The 22,892-nt window shown below is 32.7% G+C and overlaps 1 protein-coding gene across 1 annotated transcript in view; it reads left to right on the top strand.

The window, feature by feature from the left end:
- TTN (titin) overlaps positions 1-22,892 on the top strand; it is a 229,028-nt gene that overhangs the window by 109,013 nt on the left and 97,123 nt on the right. Inside the window, exons 131-178 of the mRNA XM_075286035.1 lie at positions 71-586; positions 1,097-1,171; positions 1,351-1,434; positions 1,563-1,631; positions 2,115-2,198; positions 2,449-2,529; positions 5,732-5,815; positions 5,929-6,012; positions 6,094-6,165; positions 6,490-6,567; positions 7,023-7,103; positions 7,250-7,315; positions 7,542-7,616; positions 8,375-8,458; positions 9,062-9,130; positions 9,241-9,336; positions 9,468-9,551; positions 9,642-9,725; positions 9,871-9,954; positions 10,063-10,128; positions 10,234-10,299; positions 10,408-10,491; positions 10,606-10,671; positions 11,282-11,368; positions 11,453-11,527; positions 11,617-11,694; positions 11,783-11,854; positions 11,944-12,021; positions 12,226-12,312; positions 12,524-12,598; positions 12,694-12,774; positions 12,877-13,110; positions 13,200-13,280; positions 16,172-16,249; positions 16,696-16,776; positions 16,878-16,955; positions 17,049-17,129; positions 17,206-17,283; positions 19,571-19,651; positions 19,737-19,832; positions 19,928-20,005; positions 20,147-20,233; positions 20,470-20,550; positions 20,633-20,698; positions 20,792-20,890; positions 21,324-21,395; positions 21,806-21,877; positions 22,453-22,536. Coding sequence (XP_075142136.1) covers positions 71-586; positions 1,097-1,171; positions 1,351-1,434; positions 1,563-1,631; positions 2,115-2,198; positions 2,449-2,529; positions 5,732-5,815; positions 5,929-6,012; positions 6,094-6,165; positions 6,490-6,567; positions 7,023-7,103; positions 7,250-7,315; positions 7,542-7,616; positions 8,375-8,458; positions 9,062-9,130; positions 9,241-9,336; positions 9,468-9,551; positions 9,642-9,725; positions 9,871-9,954; positions 10,063-10,128; positions 10,234-10,299; positions 10,408-10,491; positions 10,606-10,671; positions 11,282-11,368; positions 11,453-11,527; positions 11,617-11,694; positions 11,783-11,854; positions 11,944-12,021; positions 12,226-12,312; positions 12,524-12,598; positions 12,694-12,774; positions 12,877-13,110; positions 13,200-13,280; positions 16,172-16,249; positions 16,696-16,776; positions 16,878-16,955; positions 17,049-17,129; positions 17,206-17,283; positions 19,571-19,651; positions 19,737-19,832; positions 19,928-20,005; positions 20,147-20,233; positions 20,470-20,550; positions 20,633-20,698; positions 20,792-20,890; positions 21,324-21,395; positions 21,806-21,877; positions 22,453-22,536 — 4,392 coding nt within the window. The remainder of the gene's footprint in view (positions 1-70; positions 587-1,096; positions 1,172-1,350; positions 1,435-1,562; positions 1,632-2,114; positions 2,199-2,448; positions 2,530-5,731; positions 5,816-5,928; positions 6,013-6,093; positions 6,166-6,489; positions 6,568-7,022; positions 7,104-7,249; positions 7,316-7,541; positions 7,617-8,374; positions 8,459-9,061; positions 9,131-9,240; positions 9,337-9,467; positions 9,552-9,641; positions 9,726-9,870; positions 9,955-10,062; positions 10,129-10,233; positions 10,300-10,407; positions 10,492-10,605; positions 10,672-11,281; positions 11,369-11,452; positions 11,528-11,616; positions 11,695-11,782; positions 11,855-11,943; positions 12,022-12,225; positions 12,313-12,523; positions 12,599-12,693; positions 12,775-12,876; positions 13,111-13,199; positions 13,281-16,171; positions 16,250-16,695; positions 16,777-16,877; positions 16,956-17,048; positions 17,130-17,205; positions 17,284-19,570; positions 19,652-19,736; positions 19,833-19,927; positions 20,006-20,146; positions 20,234-20,469; positions 20,551-20,632; positions 20,699-20,791; positions 20,891-21,323; positions 21,396-21,805; positions 21,878-22,452; positions 22,537-22,892) is intronic.

The raw sequence follows: 22,892 nt of genomic DNA, 5'->3' as shown, positions 1-22,892 counted from the left end.
CGTTTAATAAAACATATAGATAAAGCCCAACAATAGTACTAATAACATTGTATATCTTTTAAAATGTTAGTGACCTCAAGAAAAGTTCAGGAGGCTCATGTAGTTGAGGTCCAAAAGGAGACACCAGAAGTTATTGAAACCACAGCTTACAAACAAAAAGAAGTATACGAAAAAGTATATCAAAAGAAAGAAGCCGTTTTTAAGGAGCGTGTTTTTGAACAAAGAGAAGTCTATGAGGAAGAGGTTCCAGCTGCTGAAGAAGAATATTATGAAGAGGAACCAGAGAGAGAAGAAGAGGAGATCTACAGAGAACAAGAATATGTCTATGAAGAGCAGTATGAAGAGGAAGCTCCTGAAGAAGCAGCTGAAGAATACTATGTGGTTGAAACTCCTGAAGAAGTTTACGAAGAAGAAGTCACTCATGAGGTAGAACAATATGAAGAAGTAGAATATGAATCCAGAAAAGTAGCTTATGAGGAGGAGGAACATGTCTATGAAGAAGAAGCTTATGAGGAACCTGATACAGGAATACCAGCAGAAAAAGAACAATTTTACAAAAGAGTTGATGTGGTTTATGAAGAGAAAGGTACCAGTCTTTACCTTACTCTGTGTCTTCTGTGTCACTATTTGTGTTTGTCCATCTTAATGGAATCTTCAATTCTACTAAAATAGATATAAAGAAATAACACATACAATGTCAATTTAGCTAAGCTAAGTATAGGATATAATACACGTTTAAAGGGTTTGTCCAGGATTCTGAAGAATGATCTGCCTTTTCCCAAAGATAGGGTTATGGCTGTCGATGGACCATGTTTATGATTATAGCTAATAGCCAAGTGTATTGGGCTAAATTGTTAAGCAAGACACAGAATTGTTCAGGCACAGCAGTAAAAAGGCAGACCCTTTTTCTTGCCCTATACAATCCCTTATACAATAATATATATAATATGTACACACATAATTTTTTTTTACGTACCTATATATTACCTATATTAAATGACCTATCTAATATATAAATATGATATATATATATATATATATATATATATATATATATATATATATATTTACTATTATTTTTATTGCTATTTTAAAGCACCAGGAAAACCTGCTGCTGTCGTCATAGAAAAGAAAGTAACCATAACTAAAAAAGAAGTACCACCATCGAAAGGTACAAAAGTTAGCTGTGAACTGAGCGTTCTTAGTGTGACTCTTGTTATTCTTTGTGTCTTTTTGTCTTTCTTTCAAATTCTTTCAAATCCGTGTGTTTTTTGTCTTTGTGTTCTTCTTCGTTGAATGTATTGCTCTTTTCATTCTTATATACTGAATCTTTACATAATATTTTCAAAGAACCAGAAAAACCTAAAAAGGTTGCTCCGGCTGAAAAGGTGACAACTATTGTTTCTAAGAAAGAAAAGGTTTCTGTGCAAAAAGGTATTTGATGTTTGCACTTTCTTTATCTCTTGTTTATGTATATATTTGTGTGTCTTGTTAGCGTTCGTGTTTTTTCCTATTTATGTGTCTGTCAGATGTCTCACACGGTATATTCTTTTAATAAACAGAAGCAGAATTAGTTGCACCAATTGAAAAAGTGCCCATCGCTGTTCCTAAAAAGGTGCCAGCGGCTAAAGGTATATAAGTTTACATTTCTAGATATATTGAAGCAAGGCAACTATTAAGCCAGCTTTCATCTTTACATAATAAATACATATTATATTATACAGTACCATTAAAGTTACATATTATTTTCCTTTTATCCATTTATATCGTTCTATAGCTTTATAGTACAATGTGTAGGGAATTATAGTGTAGTACAGTGTTGAAAAAAATAATGTAATATTTGATACTTTTGTGTCTTTGAGAGCTTACAAATGTAATTTTCTGGTTATCCAATAAAGGCACCATACCTATTTTGACACAAAAATATTCAATATTACATAGTAATACCTATAATAAACATCATCCTTACAATATACATCTTCTTTGATATTGACCAGCTAGGGCGATGATCTCTTCATGTGTTTCCTCTTTACTTTCCACTATTTGTTTTTGTTGTATGTTTTATGTCTTTCTTATACTCTTGAAATATCTTAAGTGAACTAATCTCTTTAAAGTGCCCGAAGAACCCAAGAAACCTGTCCCAAAAGTAAAGGAAGCTATTACTGTGTCTAAGAAAGAAGAAATTATACATGTTGAAGGTATATTAGCTCTTCATGTTATCACAAACCTTTTCCATCCCATTTTAATTCTCATATTACCTTCATCATTGTCACGTTTCGTGTTGTCTGTTGTCATCGTTGTGAACCTCTTATGGTGTTTCGGCACCTCCATCTTCATAACTAACTAGACTTTTTCTTTCACTGCAGGAGAAAAAAAAATTCATGTTGTATGTCTCATTTGTGTATCTTTTAACATCTTAAATGGCTAAAAGTTCCAATATTTTTAAAGTTTCTAAGGACATTAAGAAGCCAATTCCAGAGCAAAAGGTAGAAGAGGAAGCTCCAAAAGTCAGAGTGCCTCCAGCCAAAGGTAGATTTTAATGTTGATTATTTAGTCTATCCAGATTAATAATCCAAATATAAATAATAATATTTAAATACTGTCATATTATAAATCAGTTCAACTTTAAAGTTAACAAATTGAGCAAGTAGAAATTACTTTGAGTTTTTTTTTTCTTTATGGTGTACGGGCTACATGTCAGATATCCTTTAAAAAAAAAGTTGCAAAAATACATTAAAAAAATTATTGCAAAAAGTTAAGTATAAATGTAATGAACTTTCCAAAAATATAGACTCATACAGAGATTTAGCTGTTTTGTATTTTTTCTTGCACTATACAATATTATAGTAATATGATTGTGATCTTTGTAGTACAGTAGTTATGGTTTTGGTTCATGGTTGGTAGTTGGTAGCCTTTTGTACAAAGCTTTGGATGCATGCTGTACTGTTTATCTATAAATTGTAACTATTATAGAGTAGCATGAGAAACTCCACAGATTGTCCATAAATCCTCGCACCACTCCTGACATGTTTGTTTCAGTGAATACTTGAATTACCTATGAAGTAACAATACTGGAGCTAGTTGCTTGGAACTCAGTGTTGTGCAGTGTCTCTGTTAGACCCCATACACATAACTGAGTGTGAAGTTAGTTGTCATTTGGATGTCAATCCGAGAGCATTTCATGACGCATTCACGTCTATGGGGGCTTCTAGTCAGTTCCAATGACATGGAGCAGAATAGAACTTGATCAATAATTATTAATTTCATCGGAATGGAATGGATCTGAAGCTCCCATAGAGATGAGTGCATCACAAAATGCATTCAGATCTCACTCCAAAAGTAATCCAACTACATTCAGCCCCATATTGGATGCACACTTGGTTGCGTGCATAGGTTCTAATTCTTCTTCTCTTTAGAAAGGTAGGAAAACAATTGACAATTGGGCGTTACCATTGCCTCCTGCCAAAGGTTTGTGACCATACACAGTCACCACTAATTGTACAGTGTCAGATTGTGTAGGAACAAACCCTTACCTAGTAACACTCTTGTGTTGTCTATTTTTGCTCAGAAATGTCTAATACATATAACATTGGGGATGTCTGCAAATGAGTTATGAAACCAAGATGATGCAGAATTATTAAGGGAAGACATTATTTACTAAAACAGACATGTCCTCAGTGGCGGCAGGTCCACTTTAAGGGCTAGTTCACACGGAGTTCCACGTGTAAACATTCCGTCGCCGGCTGCCACGACGGTATTCCGGTGCAGTGTACTGGCATCCAGTTGCGGTATTCCTCTCCGAATTAGGCCCAAATGAATGGGCTGGAGCCTCGCACCGCCATCGCCGTGGCTGATTCAGCAGCGAAATAGGGCAGCTCACTTTTTTTTCCGCCACTAGCTAGCGGAAAAAAGAAGCAAGCGGCTCCCATTGAAGATATGGGAGCCATTTTTGGCAGCAGATTTTGAGGCGGAATCCGTATGAACTAGTCCTAAGTATTGTTCTTATAAATGCTTACTACGTTTGTACAGTACAACTTGAGCATTATTTTACAGTTAACATGCAAATGCATTTTATATAAAAAAAAGTTTACTAACTTTGTAAATATATTGCCTTCTTTATCTTGCACGGATGATAAATGAAACCTGTATTTTAACCCAGTTCTGCATTTACAGCTTAGCTGAGCTCCTATAATACAGTGTGACATTTAGTTTCCCCTACATTAAAGGGGTTTTCATGACTTACATATTGATGACCTATTGATAGTATTCGTTATCAATATTGTCATCAGTAGGTGTCCGACACCCTGGACTCCCATAAATCAACTTTTTGGCGATGGACTCTGCCCTTTACCAATGACCTCATGTTCATGAGTCACATGGTACAATGAGATTGACCTGCAATATCAAGCACAACCCTTCACTATGTGCTGCGTTGTGCTTATTGATGAGGCCTCAGTGGACCACCACTGATTACACATTAATGACCTATCCTGAGGATAGATCATCAATAATATGTAAGCCCTGGCAAATCACTGCACAAGTCCTGGTATAAAGACTAGGTGTCTCGGGCATCTGTCCCTTAAACAAGCACTTCCACCAGTGCTTACCATCATGACTACAGGTAATGATTGTGCCATGTTTTATATCATGCATTTGCATTGATCATTCCTCTAGTGTGCAGTGCAGGTATTTTTCCACTCAGCCTTGATAGCTCTGCTATCCCCCCTATTGATACTCTTTGTTATTTACTCATATGAGTCATCCTGCTAGTGTATACTATATGTTCTAACTGTGGGAGGTATATGTATACTTAATCTTTGATGTATTGATACACTTTTTCCTTCCACTCAGTGGTTAGATATACATAGTTGTTATCATATAGGGATACTTATTTGTGGCTGTATGCACTGACACCTAGCATATTATTATATATTACTAGCTGGCACATCAGTAATCCTGATATATATTCTACATATTTCTCATGATTCGATGGTTTTGCATTTTGGAGGTGTGTGCTTGTTTTATGTCCTTTTGTGTCTTTCTTTGGCAGTTTATATCATCTGCCCCGCTGTATAAAAATTAATGTATTTTTATGATGTAAACAATAAATATTTATTATATTTTATACTATACTCCTAGTGTTACGCATATATTGCTTTGCCTTCGGGCTTTCTTCTCTGGTATAAAAACTATACTTTCAAAAATTCTGGGAGATTTATAGATGTGAATGCAGCTATAATGGTGCAGGATAAAATAACGTAATGTATTTATGAAGTTACTTGTTATATAGATTAATTTTAATGTAAAGGTAGACAAGAGATGCCTATTTAACCTATTTCTCAAATATCTGGTTTGGTTTGAGAGCTTAGTGCTGTAAACCAGTGCCGATATTTACCTGTAAAAAACAGGTAAGATTGATATTCTGGTATTTCATCTACTAAGTAGTCAACTAGGCTTATTAAGGTGCTGGTTAACAAGCACAGGATGTTAAAATGCATCATATTGTCTTATCTCTTTATCTCAATTCTATGCATTTACGTCCTGTTACTTTATAGTTTATGTTGTGTTTTATCAGTAGACTGAGTATATATTTTATCAGAGGCTCTTATAATTCTGTTTGTTCTTTTAGCTTCTGTGTAATGTTTGTTATTTCTATATATATGTATATATGTGTTCTTTCTTTGAATGCTTTAAATCGCAAAAACCAATGAGAAACACTATATCTTTTAAGTGCCTGAAAAACCAAAGGTAGCAGCACCTGAAGAGAGAATCCCAGCTCCTGCTGCAAAGAAGGAAGCTGCTCCTCCCAGTGCAGGTACATAAGCATAACCTTATTCATTTGATAAGAAAATATGTGTAGTATTCTGTAGCATTGTTGCTTCTTAAAGTAGGGCTTCCTTTAAAGAACTATTGTACTGTATTTTTAAGCACCTGCAGTGCATAAGCGAGTAGTCCCAGAGGAAAAGGTCCCTGAAGCAGTGCCTAAGAAGGAGGAGGTCCCAGCTCCTAAAGGTATATTCCTTACTCACGTCTGATACTTTAAGCGTTTATCTGTACTTACAAATCCCTAAAATTCCAATCCTATCCTTAAAGTGCCAGAAATTCCCAAGAAAGTTGTTCCAGAGGAAAAAATAATTCCTAAAAAAGAAGTGCCAGCTCCCAAAGGTAGTAATCTTTCATTGGCAGATTCTTTTTTCCGTTGTAATCTTACCTTTAAAGTCTTAATGTTTATGTCACTTTATGTCCATATCTTATTTTATGTGTGTTTGTAATTGTGTACCGATATTTATTGTATTATGTCCACATTAGTATTTATGTCCATTATTAAAATCTTGATAAAATCGAATCTGTCTTCTTATGCTAGGTAACATTTCATATGTGTCAGTGTTCCATAATGGTATATTGGGTTTTGGTGGTATGTTTTGTGTAACATTTGTCTGTTATAAGGCTTGTAAAGCCATTCTTATATATGAATGTGATATTTTAAAGTGCCTGAAGTTGCTAAAAAAGTACCGGAGAAAGTACCAACTCCAGCACCTAAAAAGGAAGAAGCACCACCAGCCAAAGGTACCTTTGTTTTTGGTAGCTTAAGTCACATTTCTGTTAAATGTAGTGTTTGTTATGTCTGTCTTTCCTAAATTGTGTAAAATGAATCATGTGAGACGTGATGTGTGTCCTCTTTCATATATGTTGTGTAAATGTGTGATACATCTTAAATAAATACATACCTGTAGTTTTAAAGTAATAGAAAAACGTAGCGAGAAGGTTCCAGAGCCAATAGCTCCATCTCTTAAAGGTATATAGAAGCTAAGCTATCATTTTAATGGCTTTTTCTTCTATCCTACATGCATTTTCCTAACCCTGTATAATATATATATATATATATATATATATATATATATATATATATATATATATATATATATATATATATATATATATATATAGTTGTTTTTGTAGTTAAATACACATAGTTCATTAGTGGACAACCCATTGCTTTAAACAAACCATTGTTTTTAAAGTGCCTGGACTTAAGAAGCCTGCTCCTGTAGAAAAAGTGCCAGCTCCCACTCCTAAAAAAGAAGAGGTTACACCTGCCAAAGGTATACCTCTAGATATTGATTCTTTCTTACAAATCTTCTTTTGTAACATGTATTTCTTTTTAATTGTGTGTCTACTGTTGCGTATTTCAATGTATTATATGTGTCCGCTCTCCCCAATTCTTAACATATCTAAAACATTTTTAAAGTTCCCGAGCCACCCAAGCGTTTTGTACCAGAAGAAAAGGCACCAGAGGAGGCTCGTCCTGTTAAAGGTATATATCGTGCTCTTAAACGTGTCATTTTATAATCTCTTCTGTTTTGTAAAAAATATGTAATGTCTTAAATTGTGTGATCTTTACTTGTGAACATCTTCTTCTTCATAAAATCTTGCTAAGCTCCTTTTTGTCCTTTGTTGGTGTTTTTGTAGTTTGTTCTTCTTACTGTATTGCCTTTGGATAGTTTTTTTTGTTCTTAAAACAACTGTAATATTCTTTAAAGTGCCAGAAGCACCTAGGAAGATTATTCCAGAGGAAAAAGTGACAAAGGTCATTCCAGAAGCGCCACCTCTCAAAGGTATAGAAAATGTTGACTTCTTCAGTAATGCATTCCAAACCTATATGAACACACACACACATATCTATCTAGTTATATATGTGTGTGATTTTTTTTATTTTTTAGATATTTCATCTGGGATATGATAATCAAAAGACAAACATTAGCAAATTTTTACCATTTACCAAAATATTAATCTATTTTGTAATGTTGGACATACGTCAAGATGCGTTTAATTGCACAAATAATGAGAATCCCAGATTAAATAATAACTTCGCATCTAAACATTCTGCATCGTATTTTAAGAGAAGTATGTTATTTCAATAATTGAGTTTTTAATGCATTAAAGTGTGCTGTTACTTTTTCACGGGAAGGGGAAGTGATTTTAAGTGTTTTTTCGTAATAAACTTTTTGTTGTCAACTTTTATTCTAAAATGAATCTTACAAAGTTTTCCATTATCACTGTTGGTCCAAATCTAATCCATATTCAATTCACTCTGCCTCTAAATATTACTTGTAGCCTTATTCAATTGAATTTTCTTTAGCGACACTCAGTTAGAACGTTGCAAAACTTTAGAGCAAGGATTTTTATTATAAAAGTTGACAAAATTCAGCATTTATTACAAAAACACTTCCTCTTTACCAGTTAAAAAATGGCAACCACACTTTAAGCAGCTGGTGACAGGTGACCACAACGTATTCTTAACTTCTTTCAAATACTGACTTGGCATATAAAACAAGAATATGGTCTTTAGTGAGTGATACTATTGTCTTTAAAGTGCCTGAAGTCTGGAAGACTGCTTCACCAGAGGCAGAAGAAGTTATTGAATTACCTAAAAAGACATTTACACCTATAGTTAAAGGTATTGATCAAAATCCATCTTTAGCCTCAATGTCGCTAACCTCTTCAGACATCGATATGTGTATGTTTTGTCAATTTAACTGTTGTCAGTCCGTAAAAATATTATTACACCATATTAGAATAGATTATTTGAGCTGTGTGTCCTAGATAACTTTTATACATACGAATACATTAGTTACAAGTTAAAAAGACGTCACTATGAACATCAACCATTCTGAGACCTACATGCTTTAGAATGGACATTACTATAAGTTATACCTATTTGATAGTGGTGCATTTTAAGTTAATTTGATCCGATGTGGATTTATAGGGAAACCCATTATTTTAGAACATTAGAATTACTTTTATGTCGAGCTATAAATTAGTTTACATATTCTCAACACAGATACAGATGTGTTTTAGATGTAAATCAGTATTGACACTGTTAGTAAAACACACAATATTTTTAGTGCCAGAACCACCAAAGGCGGAAGTTCCTGAAGAAAAGCTTAAAATATATAAGAAACCAAAGCCTCAAGGTACACATGGTTTACACTTGTTATGTTCTATTTTGTGTTGTCGTCTGTCCTGCACAAAAGGTTTAACTGTGACTAATATCTTTAAGTGCCTACACCAGAACCAGAGGAAAAAGTGACCCTTAAGCCCTTTAGAAAAGAAGTGCCAAAGGCCAAAGGTATAAAATATTAGTAATATACAAATATAGTGATGTAGTCTTCTATTGTTTTAGCCTATTTTGTTTCAAGTTTAAGATGAGGTTACTAAAGTTGTATGTCTACTTTCAAGCACCAGAGGTTCCCACTAAAGAAACCACAGAGCAGAAAATAACTACTCCTATCTCTAAGAGAGAAATCCCAACTGCCCCCCCTCCACCACCTAAAGGTATTGACTACATTTATCCAAGGCACTATGTGTGCCTCTTAATAGATAATAGATGAAATATTTGCCTGTAGAATACAGTCCCATGTATGTGATATGTTAGTTTATTCACTTTACTCTATTATCTTTTAAAGTCCCTGAATTACCCAAGAAAATAGTCCCAAAACAGCAAGAGCCAGTGCCGGCTCCCAGAAAAGATATTGCCCCACCATATAAAGGTATAACAGTTCAACTGATCATCCTTAGTATTTATTAAAACATGAAAACATACAAATAAGTGAACATATATTATCCACATTCCCTTAAAGTAGCTGAGGTTCCAGAAGAGGTTATGGAAGAAACATTGTCAGACTTTGTCTATCGAGAAGAAGAAGTAACTACCACCTATGAAGGTAGATATTAGCTGTAGATTAGTAATCATTATATGTATGTGTTATCATGTTTTGTCACATTTTGATGATATAGGGTACCTGTGTGTGTTTGTTTGTGTTATTATTGACTGTACAAAAATCTTAAGAGCAACTAATATCTTTTAAGTGACTGAAGAGGTCATACCAGTTACTGAAGAAATTGAGATTATTCCCCCTGCTGTGGATAGGAAGCCTGCTCCACCAAAGAAAGGTATACTATATGCCTCTTTCTTTGATGTATGTATATTGTATGTCATATTTGTCAGTTATTTATGTTGTGTAGTCCACTGTTGCTAAAGTCATACTAATATCTTTAAAGAACCTGCGATTCCTCAAGAGGTTATTCCTCCTACTGTGGATAGGAAACGTATTCCACCCAAGAAAGGTATACCATATGCCTCTTTCTTTTATATGTGTATTTTTGTCATAAATATGTGTTATATATGTTGTGTAGTCCAACTTTGCTAAAGTCATACTAATACCTTTAAAGAACCTGAGATTCCTCAAGAGTTTATTCCTCCTACTATGGATAGGAAACGTATTCTACCCAAGAAAGGTATACTCTATACCTCATTCTTTAATATGTATATATTTTATGTCTTAAATATCAGTTATCTATGTTGTTTAGTCCACTGTCGCTAAAGTCATACTAATATCTTTAAAGAACCTGAGATCCCTCAAGAGGTTCCTCAACAGGAAAAAGTTCTTCGTACACGTACTAAAAAAGAAGCAGTCCCACCAACAAGAGGTATACAATACTGTGGTCATAGTCGACCACTTATGCTTGTGCAGAGATTGTCTTGTTGTCTTTCTTTGTGTTTGATCTCTTTCTAATGTCTTACTAATATCTTAATTCCTCAAGAATCAACCCAGAGGGAAAAGGTGCATCACGTTCCTCCCAAAAAAGATGTTGCTCCTCCTGAAAAAGGTATACTAAACCTTATTCATGGACAATCCTATATCAATTCAGAACCATACATATTTATGTGTATAATGTTGATATATTAAGTTTTCTTGAAAAACACTCTTGGTAAAATATTACTAATATCTTTAAAGTTCCTGAGATTTTCCAAGAACAACTTGAAGAAGAGAGACTACCTTACTCACTTCCTAAAAAAGTTACTCCTCTTTCACAAGGTATATATCACTTATTCTATAGAACTAACTTTTCATCTATGAAACAAGTGTTACTAATGTTTACCTTGTACAATTTTTTTATTTTTTTTACTTTTCTTTAAAATGACTTAGTAGAGACAATTGAGGTCACAGCTCCCCAAAGAAAGGCAGCTCCACCTGTTGAAGGTACAATACTTTAGAATAAATCTTGCATATAGACTGCCTAAAATTTTATACAGGCTGTAAAATGGCACTGCTTTCTTTTATGGCAGAATTATTTAAGAGAGAGGAAGAAAAAATTCATATTGTATCACCCCCCAAAATATTGCCTACGGAAGGTACATAGGCTTTAACCATTAAATTAGAATATAGTGGGTAGATGTGGTGAATAAATTACTAAATACAATGTATCTTTTTTAAAGATATTCTAAAACCACCTTATTCTGATGTAGAAGAAGAAGAATTTCCACCTATTTTAATTCCTACAAAAGTAGCTCCTCCTTCCAAAGGTATATTCTTTACCCGTGACTAGAAATTAGTGAGAAGTGAGTTATTACTTAATAGTAACAAAAAATATACTAATATCTTTTAAGTGACAGAGGTTTCAAGAAAGACAGAAGAGAAAATCACAAAAGTTGTCACCAAAGAAGTAATCCATCATGTCGAAGGTAGAATATTTTTTTTTATTTCAGTGTCTTGTAAGGTTGAAAGCCAATGTTCAACTAAAAAAAAAGTTTTTACTAATTTTTTTTTAAAGTTCCTGAGGTCCCTAAGAAATTGACCCCAGAACAAAAAGTACTAAAGGCTAAGAAAGAAACAAAGCCAGGTGTTAAAGGTATTTTCACAATTATAGTAGGAATAGTAAGTGGAATAGTTAGTTAGTGATGGATCACTAAATAGCCCTACTATCTGTCTAATAACAGAGGTCACCAAAAAGGCAGAAGAGAAGCTTCCAGAGATTGTATCCAGGAAAGACTTAGTTCATCAGATCAAAGGTAGATAACATTAATACCTCATCACCTACAGTATAATGTATACCTAAGAGAATTTACTAACTTACCGTCTTATACTAATATCTTTGAAGTTCCTGAGATGCCTGTAAAGTTGGCCCAAGAAAAAGACATCACAAGGCATAAAAGGGAAGAGAAGCCGAAACCTGAAGGTATATTAGCTGGTAAAGAAGTTCTCCTCCAAAATTTATTCCATCATGGTTCTCGTGCCATATTATTAACTATCTCAATATGTAGTATTAATCAGAAGCCTCGACAAATAAATTTAGGTGGAGAACATCTTTAGTTTATCATTTTGCAGTTATCATCTAAGCTAATATCAACAATTGACTAAAACAAAACTAATATCTTTTAAGCCTATGTGGATGCCGCAGAGAAGCGTGCCATTCCAGAAGAAATATCTAAAATAGATTATGGAAGAAAAATAATCCCATATGAGGAAGGTATGTCACCAGCTAACTATAGAAGTAAATGCAACATTTGTATTCAAATACATATTGGGTTGCAAATAATTATTAGCCCATAGTATATCTGCAAGGACTGGCTTATTTTGCAAGCCTTTGTCAAAATCAAATCCTTGTATTTTTAACACAATTTCATATCAATTTGCCTTAAGAATTTTAAGGTAACCAAATTAAAATTGTTTTTTCAAAGAACCTGAGAGGTCAGAGGAGGAGGAAGAGGAATTTCCTGTCCATGTCCTTGAAAGAGAGTATATTTTTGTGCCCGGTATGTCTTCTGTCAAGTATCAAATAGCTATAATTTAAAAAAAAATAGATATTTGGACATCATATCAAAATGGAATATATGTATGTATTTTAAAGAACCAGAGGAACCAAAAGCACTTGTTATAGAAGAGGAACGACTAACAATTACAGAACAGAAAATAGCCTACGCTGTGGAAGGTAAACAGCAATATAATTTTTAACATCTTCGTTTTGGTAGACTGTATGTGTGTTGTATTCCACTTAGTAATGTACTAAGCTAGTTACTAATATCTTTAAAAGAAGCGGAACATCCACGAAGAAGAAAAACTGTAGAAGAAAAAATGCGAGTAAAAGTTCACAAACATGAAGATGAACTTACTACAAAAGGTATTCCGACAATTTTATTTTGTTCACCTATAACAGCTAGTCCTTTTTCAAGTACTAATGTTAAACTAATATCTTCAGAATTAGAAATGGTATCAAAGAAACCAGCCGTCAAGGAGAAAACACAAATTTCTAGAAGAGAAATGGAAGGTATTATCATTACATATCTGCCAATAATTATTTTTACTTAGGCGTTTTTTCATATTGTGAGAATATACTAACCCTAATCTTTAAAATAGAAAGGGTCTCAGAAAAAGTGACCACTGGAGAGAAACCCCAAATTACTGTCTACAAACAAGAAATTAGCGCTCATGAAGAAGGTATATAGTCATCAATTTCATTATCCATTATCATAAATGTCATAATTATGACTAAAATAAATAAATATGCTTAATTTCCTAATTTAAAACATTTCAACTCAGCAATACAAAATTATTCATAATCAAGCAAAATACTAAGTTTTAGCTGATATCTTATTTGTTAGATGCCACAAAGAGGCTTATTTCTGATGAAAAGCCAAAACCCACTGTAACTATGCAAGACAAAGCTACCCAAGTGGAAGGTAATATACAATATCATTCATACTATAACTATAAATAGCCAAACTATAGTAAAAAAGCTTTAATATATTTAAATTACCTAAGATTGAGCTACTTCCCAAGTGGAAGGTAGACAAAATAATATTCTTACTGAAACCATGACAATCACCAAAATATATTCTAGAGCAAAATCATAATATTTTATTATATTTACCTTAGATGAGATCAAGGAAAGACTGATGCCTCTGGAGACGCCACAAATAACTAAACTTAAAAAAGAAGTTGGCCTTCATAAAGAAGGTACCTCATATCAAAACATATCCATTCTACGGCCATTCACTCGTCATCTCAAAAATATTCTTTGAAAAAGCAAAAGTCTAATTTCTAGTTTACATTTTATTTAATAGATATCTCAAAGAGACCTATCTCCGAAGAAAAGCCAAAAATTACCAAAACTAGGAGAGAAGATACTTCCCAAGTGGAAGGTATACACAATAATATTCTTATGGTGATCATATCAATCACCAAAAAATATTCTAGAATAATAGAATAATATATTGTTATATTTAACTTAGTTGAAACCAAGGAAAGACTGATGCCTCAGGAAATACCACGAATGACTAAGCCTAAAAAAGAAGTTAGCCTTCAAAAAGAAGGTATTGCATATAATAACATATCCATACTACAACCATTCACTCATCATCTCAAAAATATTCTTTCAAAAAGCAAAAGTCTAATTTCTAGTTAACATTTATTTAATAGATATCTCAAAGAGACCTATCTCTGAAGAAAAGCCAAAAATGACTATAACTAAGAGAGAAGATACTTCCCAAGTGGAAGGTATATGTAATATTATTCTTATAGTGACTATATCAATCACCAAAATATTTATCTAGAATAATAGAATGATATTTTGTTATATTTAATTCAGTCAAATCCAAGGAAAGATTGATGCCTCAGGAAATGCCACAAATGACTAAGCCTAAAAAAGAAGTTGACCTTCAAAAAGAAGGTACCGCCTATCATAGCATATCCATTCTACAACCATTCACTCATCATCTCAAAAATATTCTTTCAAAAAGCAAAAGTCTTATTTTCAGTTAAAATCTTATTCAATAGATATCTCAAAGAGACCTGTCCCTGAGGACAAGCCAAAAATGACTATAACTAAGAGAGAAGATACTTCCCAAGAGGAAGGTATATGTAATATTATTCTTACAGTGACCATACCAATCACCAAAATAAATTCTTGAACAAAATCATAATATTTTATTATATTTACCTTAGTTGAGAGCAAGGAAAGACTGATGCCTCAGGAAATTCCACAAATAACTAAGCCTAAAAAAGAAGTTGGCCTTTATAAAGAAGGTACCGTCTATCATAACATATCCATTCTACAACCATTCACTCGTCATCTCAAAAATATTCTTTCAAAAAGCAAAAGTCTAATTTCTAATTAAAATCTTATTCAGTAGATATCTCGAAGAGACCTGTCCCTGAAGACAAGCCAAAAATGACTATAACTAAGAGAGAAGATACTTCCCAAGTGGAAGGTATACATAATATTATTCTTATGGTGACCATATTAATCACCAAAATATATTCTAGAGCAAAATCATTATATTTTATTATTTTTACCTTAGTTGAGAGCAAGGAAAGACTGATGCCTCTGGAGATGCCACAAATGACTAAACCTAAAAAAGAAATTGCCCTTCTTAAAGAAGGTACCGCCTATCATAACATATCCATTCTACAACCATTCACTCGTCATCTCAAAAATGTTTTCTCAGAAAACAAAATATTAATTTTCAGTTAACGTTTTATTTAACAGATATCTCAAAGAGATCTTTTGTTGAAGACAAACCAAAAATTTCTGTAACTAAAAGAGACGATGCTTTCCAAGTGGAAGGTAGACACAATACTATTTTTACTGTCACCATGTTAATCACCAAAATATAGTTTATGGAATAATAATAATTGATTATATTTACATTAGTTGAGACCAAGGAAAGACTGATGCCACAAACCACCAAAAAAGATGATGGCCTTCTTACAGAAGGTACTGTATATTATGAAATATACCTTCTACAACAACCATTCACTAAAATTTTTTAGTAAAAGCAAAATACTAATTATTAGCTAATATCTTATTTAATAGATATCACAAAAAGACTTATCACTGAAGATAGGCCAAAAATGACCGTAACTAAGATAGAAGATACTTCTGATGTAGAAGGTAGACACAATATTATTCTCATTAAAAACATATCAATAAAAAACATATTTTAGAGCAAAGTACTAATATTTTGTTATATGTAACTTAGTTGAGACCAAGGAAAGACGGATCCCACAGGAGATGCCACAAATAACTAAATATAAAAAAGAAACTGGCCTTCGTAAAGAAGGTAGTGTAAATATGTTTAAATTAGTATGCAAACATCCGGTTTCGCCTCCATTTTCCTGTTTCATTACTGTAAATCCATCTCTTTCTCCCATTGTCTCTACCAGTCGCGGTTTCTTGCTTCAAATGGTTGACGGTTTATTTCATATCAATGATGTTCTCATCCATACTATAAAACTCACAACCATTCTTCCACAGCCATTCACATCAACGCAAAACTATTCTCTCCGAAAGCAAAATACTAATTTTTAGTTAATATTTTATTTACTAGGTATCTCAAAAAGACCTATCGCTGAAGACAAGCCAAAAATTACTGTAACTAAGAAAGAAGATACTTCCCAAGTGGAAGGTAGACACAATGCTATTCTTACTGTAACCATTTCACACATCAGAATCTATTTTATAGCTGCATGATATATTTTTATTTATTTTTCAATTAGTTGAGACCAAGGAAAGACTGATCTCTCAGGAGAGGCCACAAATCACTAAACCTAAAAAAGATGTCAGCCTTCTTAAAGAAGGTACGGTATATTATGGCATATACCTCCCATTAGAATCATTAACTCAAAAATATTCGCAGAAATAGCAAAATACTAATATTTAGCTAATATCTTAATAGATATAATGAGACCTATCGCTGAAGACAAGCCAAAAATTACTGTCACTAAGAGAGAAGAAATCTACCAAGTGGAAGGTAGACACAATACACTATTCTTACTGTAACTATTTCAATCATCAAAATATATTTTCTAACAGCATAATATATATATGTATATTTATTATTTTTTTAATTAGTTGAGACAAAGGAAAGACCAATCTCTCAGGAAATTCCACAAATCACTAAACCTAAAAAAGATGGCAGCCTTCTTAAAGAAGGTACTGTATGTTATGGCATATACTTTCTACTACAACCATTAACTCCTCAATTTAATTTGAATAGCAAAATACTAATCTTTAGCTAATATCTTATTTAATAGATATTGCAAAGAGGCTTATCGGTGAAGACAAGCCAAAAATTACTGTAACTAAGAGAGAAGATATTTCCCAAGTGGAAGGTAGATGGAATATTATTATTATTACTGTAGATATATCAATAACCAAAATATATTCTAGAGCAAAATAATGACAATTTATTATATTTAACATAGTTGAAACCAAGGAAAGACTGATTCCTCAGGAGATGCCACAAATAATTAAGCATAAAAAAGAAGTTGGCCTTCATAAAGAAGGTATTGTATATTATAAGATATATTATAAGATATTTATTCAAAGAGCAAAATAGTGAGCTAATATCTTATTTAATAGATATCGCAAAGAGACCTATCCCTGAAGACAAGACAGCAATTACAGTAACTAAGAGAGAAGATACTTCCCAAGTGGAAGGTAGACGCAATATTATTCTTACTGTTACCATTATCACCAAAATATATTCTAGACTAAAATAATGATATTATATTATATTTATATTAGTTGAGACTAAGGAAAGACGTCTCCCTCAGGAGCCTAAACCTAAAAAAGAAGTTGGCCTTCATAAAGAAGGTAATGTACACTATAACATATACATTGTACTACAACCATTAACATATAGACTCAAAAAAACAACATACTATTTTTTTAGTTAATAATTTATTTACTATATATCACAAAAAGACCTATTGTAAATAAATAGATTAGTCAAAAACTAGAGTAACTATAAGAGAATATACTTTCCAAGTGGAAGGCAGATACAATATTGCTCTTATTGTTACCATATCAATAGCCAAATATTCTATAACAAAAAATAATGATATTTTAATATATTTAAATTAGTAGAGCCCAAGGAAAGACAGATCCCTCAAGAGATACGACAAATAAGTAAACCTAAAAAGGAAGTTGACCTTCATAAAGAAGGTATTGTACATTATATCATATCTTCAACTACAACCATTAAGACATCAAGTGAAAAATATTCACTCAAATAGTAAAATATTTTTTGGCTGATGTCTTATTTAACAGATATCAAAAAGAGACCGATCACTGACGTCAAGACAAAAATTACTGTAACTAAGAAAGAAGATACTTCCCAAGTGGAAGGTAAAATGCATTACAGTCATTCTCACTGTCACCATATCAATCAACAAAACATATCTTATAGGAATTATAGCAGTATCTTATTATACTTAAAATAGTTGTGACCCATGTAGACATAGAATTGTATCCACTTGAAAAAGACTAGATCTGCTTTAGACCTTGACTTGCGAATTGCGAAGGAAAGAAATAGAAAATCTATGTAAAGTATTAGTATAAGGAAGTTACATAAGTTTTCATCATAACCATTACGCTGAATTTATATAAAATTCATTTTACATCACTAACTCTGAAAATGGAAGCCAAAGCAAAATACTAATTTTCAACTAATATCTTCAGTGACAGATGGATATAAAAGAAAGACTCATGAAGAAACAAGAAGAGCAGATACCTATGTTGAAGGTAGCCTGATTCTTTGAAGTAACCATTGGTCCATAAATAATAATTGAATATTACTAATACTAAACTAATATCTTCAGAAGTAGAGATCCTGGAAGGACTGACTCTAGAAGACGAGCCTCAAATTGCTGAACATTTATATAGTAGAGACGTCAAGTACTATATTGAAGGTAGAATATCACTCTTGATATTTTATTGTAATAATTAGTCACAAGAGAAAATATATTAATACTAAATTAATATCTTTAAAGAAACGCCAGTGTCAAAGAGTCCTTCACCCGAAGCAGAATCTCAGATTATTGTGCAGCAGTCTAAAAAGGAAGCTGATTTCCATAAAAAAGGTACATGGACTTGTCTTACCAAATGAAGTCATCAATTTAACAACATTTAACATTTAAATATTAAAAACATACTAATATCTTTCAAAGCTATCGATGTCCTAAAGAAACCGCCATCTGAAGACAAGCCAATCATTACCAAGAAACAAATAATGTCCAAAGAAGAAGGTATACAAGATAGTGTTTGTTTTCATCTTATGACGAATTACCTAGTCCGAAAACGTGGATGTTTTAAATTAAAGTCCAACTAATATTTTTTTAAGCTATGGATTTCCCCAAGAGACCTCCATCTCAAGACAAGACAAGTGTTACCAAGAAACAAATATTGACCAAAGAAGAAGGTATTTAGGATAATCTTTGATATCATTTTATGACAAATTATCTAGTCCAAAAACTTGGATGTCAATTTATAACCAACTAATATCTTTAAAGTGATGGATTTCCCTAAAAGACCATCTGAAGACAAACCAGGCATTACTAAGAAACTAGTAATGTCCAAAGAAGAAGGTATATCAGATAATCATTGTAATCTTTTTATCAAAAATCGACGATTTCAAACTAACATTAAACTAATATCTTTTAAGTGTTTCCAAGTACAATGGCATTTGAAGATGAGGAAACCATGATTGACAACATAAAAGAAGTTATAGCTACAGATAAAGGTATATTGATGTAGCATCTCCACAATCATTGTTTCTTTCGCGCTCTAACATCTGAAATCAACCAAATCCATTCTCATATATTGAAAATAATACTAATGTATTTGACCATCATGTGACTTAGTCTCTTCTAATCTATTTTGTGTAGTAACTTTAGGAATCTTAAAAAACACCTTTTTTTAACTGAAATTATTGTCTTTAAAACAGTGGAATTGCCAAAACCAGTAGCTCCAAAAGAAAAAGCTCCCACTGTTATTCCTAAAAAAGAAGTAAAGCCTCCTCCAGAAGGTATATAATCTTGTCACTTCATGTATAGCTATAAATATATACAGCATAGAGCAATAGTGTTAACGTAAAACTAATATCTTTAAAGAACCCGTTCCCACTGTACCTCCTGTTACGAAAGTGGTTACAGAAGAGAAAAAGGTTACGTCAGTTCCCAAAAAAGAAGCTGCAGTTCCTGCGGCAGGTATATCTTCATACTGTCTAACTTGTTCAAATGTCTTTATGTGCTTTGTTAACATGTTATGTGTACTGAAGTAAGACTAATATCTTTACAACTAGTGGAAGCCGTTAAAAAGCCCATTTCAAGGGTTAAGCCAGTGGTTGAACCTAAAAAAGAAATTGTTCCACCAGTGGAAGGTACAAAAATGTCCATTATTTTAATTTGCCTTTTGTATTGTCTGTCTAGACAAAGTCATTTCTTCTTATTGTGTGTTTGTTTCTTTGTACTTTGTTTTACTATTGTCTATTTTCACTTACGTCTTATTAATATCTTTTAAGAACCTGCCGTGTTAGCAAAGAAAGACGTCATAGAAGACAAAAAACCTGTTACAGTTCCTAAAAAAGACGTAGCACCTCCTGTAAAAGGTATATTGCTTTTGTCTTTACCTCTGTACATATTAACAGAATATTTTATAAAATCCCAAAGTTTATATTTTGGTAGATTGTTCTATTTTATTTTACAATAAAGTTTCAGACGAAAAAAAAATCTTTCAAAGATTTAGCTGTACCAGACCCATTATCAATTATATATCAATTATAAAACATATGTATTGCTAATTAACTAAAAGAAATATTAAATATCCAAATAATTATTCTTAAAGTGGCAGAAGCCAAGCAGAAAAAAGTTGTTGAAGAGAAAACTTCAGTCCGTATCTCTAAAAAAGCAGTTGTTCCTGATTCAGGTATACAAATAAAATAGAATATATTTAAACATATTTATTGAGAATATTCTATATATTTAATGAACCTAAATATCTCTTAAAGTGCCAGTTGAACCTAAGATGCCTCCGGTAGAGGAGAAACCATACATTAAGGCCCCTCCTGTGACAGGTATATTGCTATAAAATCCTGTTACTGTATTACATTGAATTGACCACTATTAGAGTTAGAGCCTTAATATGTATCACTTTAATATCTTTAAAGTGCCAGAGGTTGTACAAAAAACAATTACAACCCCGGAGGAGATACCTGTATATTTATCTGAGGAGGAAGAAGAAGAAGATTTTGATGTAGAAGATGAAGGTATAGCTAAATGTATACATCATCAACCTCCATCATTCCATCTGTCAGACCATTCCATCGCATTTCCTTGTTATATGACTGGAAATAAATTAAATTATTCAGAGTCTTATGCTAGCGATAAAGTGATAAGCAGAATTGGACCATAAATAATTTAATATAATATTTATATTACTTGAAAATAAAATCATCCCATCTCAAAATTTGTGTTCAGGGTGTTCAAAGAAAAGGACCCTCTGAGCAACTCTTATAAAGTCTTCCATCTTTTCATTCTTCATTGTCTATGTCCGTATGTCTTTTCTGTGTTATGTTTGTCTTGTTCACGATCAGTCATAAATCATCACAAATATCTTTGTTGCTCCATGCACAATAAAAACTTGTATCTGAGTCAGTTTACACACCATTTACTGTAAGTACTATATCCTGTTCTTTAAAGAGTATGAATCTGAGGAGAGAACCATTGAGACACCATCTCCCTTGATAAAAGAGGAGACAGAGGAAATAAGAGGTATTAGGACTGTTTATGATCACCATATATCACCATCTCCATTCTTGTCCATCGTCACAGGAATGCACATTTAGCATGGTATTCACATTTTAAAAGAGGTTCTGCTTTTAACCTGTATGTTGGTGTCTGTGAATGTTTCATTTCATCCAGGTGTCTTTTTAATCATTCAGAACCATCAAACCATTTATTATCATATTCTTTTTCATACCACTTCATTAAACCATTAAACTGTTGCTGTAATATCATCAACTAAGTTCCACATCTTCCACGTCTTTCTTTAAAATATGTGTACTTGATCTTTGTCAGCGCTAATGCTCTTACATTGCTTTAAAACAGGTTATTCCAGTAGTATATCAGCTCTTTTTGTCATAGTTACCAGGTCGGTAAATACTCTATTATTTTCTTTAAAGCTCCAGAAGAGAAAAAGAAGATTATACCTGGAAAACCAGCCCCACTTCCAGAGAAAGTAGAACCAGCTAAAGGTATAGCACTATATAGAGAAGAGTGCAATAAATACCTACTGTAGCTACTGTTATCAATGTAGTATGGAAAAATACATGACGTCTTACATCTTCTATGTGTATTTAAGCTTCTACTTGATGTTGCTTATGTCACATCAACTGTTTTGTCATAAATTTGTTTGGTTGTATTGTCAGAAAATAAGTACATCCTAATATTATAGTTCATTTAGGCCATAGTGTTATATCTAACAGAACATTACTATTAAAGATTTAACATTGATCCAGGGTTTTTATACTGATGGCCAGATTGGAGTCGGGAAGGAATTTTTTCCCCTGAAATGGGGCAATTGACATGAGCCTCATGGTTTTTTTTGCCTTCCTCTGGATCAACACTGTAGGGTTATAGGTTGGACTTGATGGACCGATGTCTTCATCCAACCTCATCTACTATGTAACTATGTAACGTATGTGAGCTATGTAGAAAACTAATGGAACATACAATGTCATGGGCCAGTAACTTATACAATAATCCATGCTCAAGAAGTAAATTCATTACAGTCTCCTAGTGTAAAAAATGTAATTGTATCTTTTTGAAGTACCTGAACCTGAAAAGAAACTTTTCCGTAAACCTAAACCTGAGATCGCTCCTCCAAAAAAAGAAGAAATTAGTTTTAAAAAAGGTATAGTGGTATAGCTATTAAAACCTTCAGCTACCTATTCTAGAATCTCGCTACTAAAACATTATAACATATTCTATAAAATCTTGCAGTTAACTGTTAAATTTAATGGCATAACATACAAAGCCAGGCAAATAGATTGGTTTTCTCTATTTTTCAGCTATAATACATCTAACAAAATTGGATAATTAAATTGGCTTTGCTCTAAAATTAGCAAAATATATATTTTTTTATTTTGGATTTATTTTTCAATTTACAGTTGTTAATTTTACTACGACATTACAACTTACCAATAGCCAAACAATGCTAACTGGGATAGCCTTCTAGTGAGTTAGCGAGCTGCGATTTTCTTTACATGA

The sequence above is a fragment of the Leptodactylus fuscus genome, chromosome 8, assembly GCF_031893055.1.
Source record: "Leptodactylus fuscus isolate aLepFus1 chromosome 8, aLepFus1.hap2, whole genome shotgun sequence".
NCBI lineage: Eukaryota > Metazoa > Chordata > Amphibia > Anura > Leptodactylidae > Leptodactylus > Leptodactylus fuscus.
The sequence above is the reverse complement of the archived record's forward strand: the minus strand, read 5'-3'. Positions and strand labels throughout refer to the sequence as shown.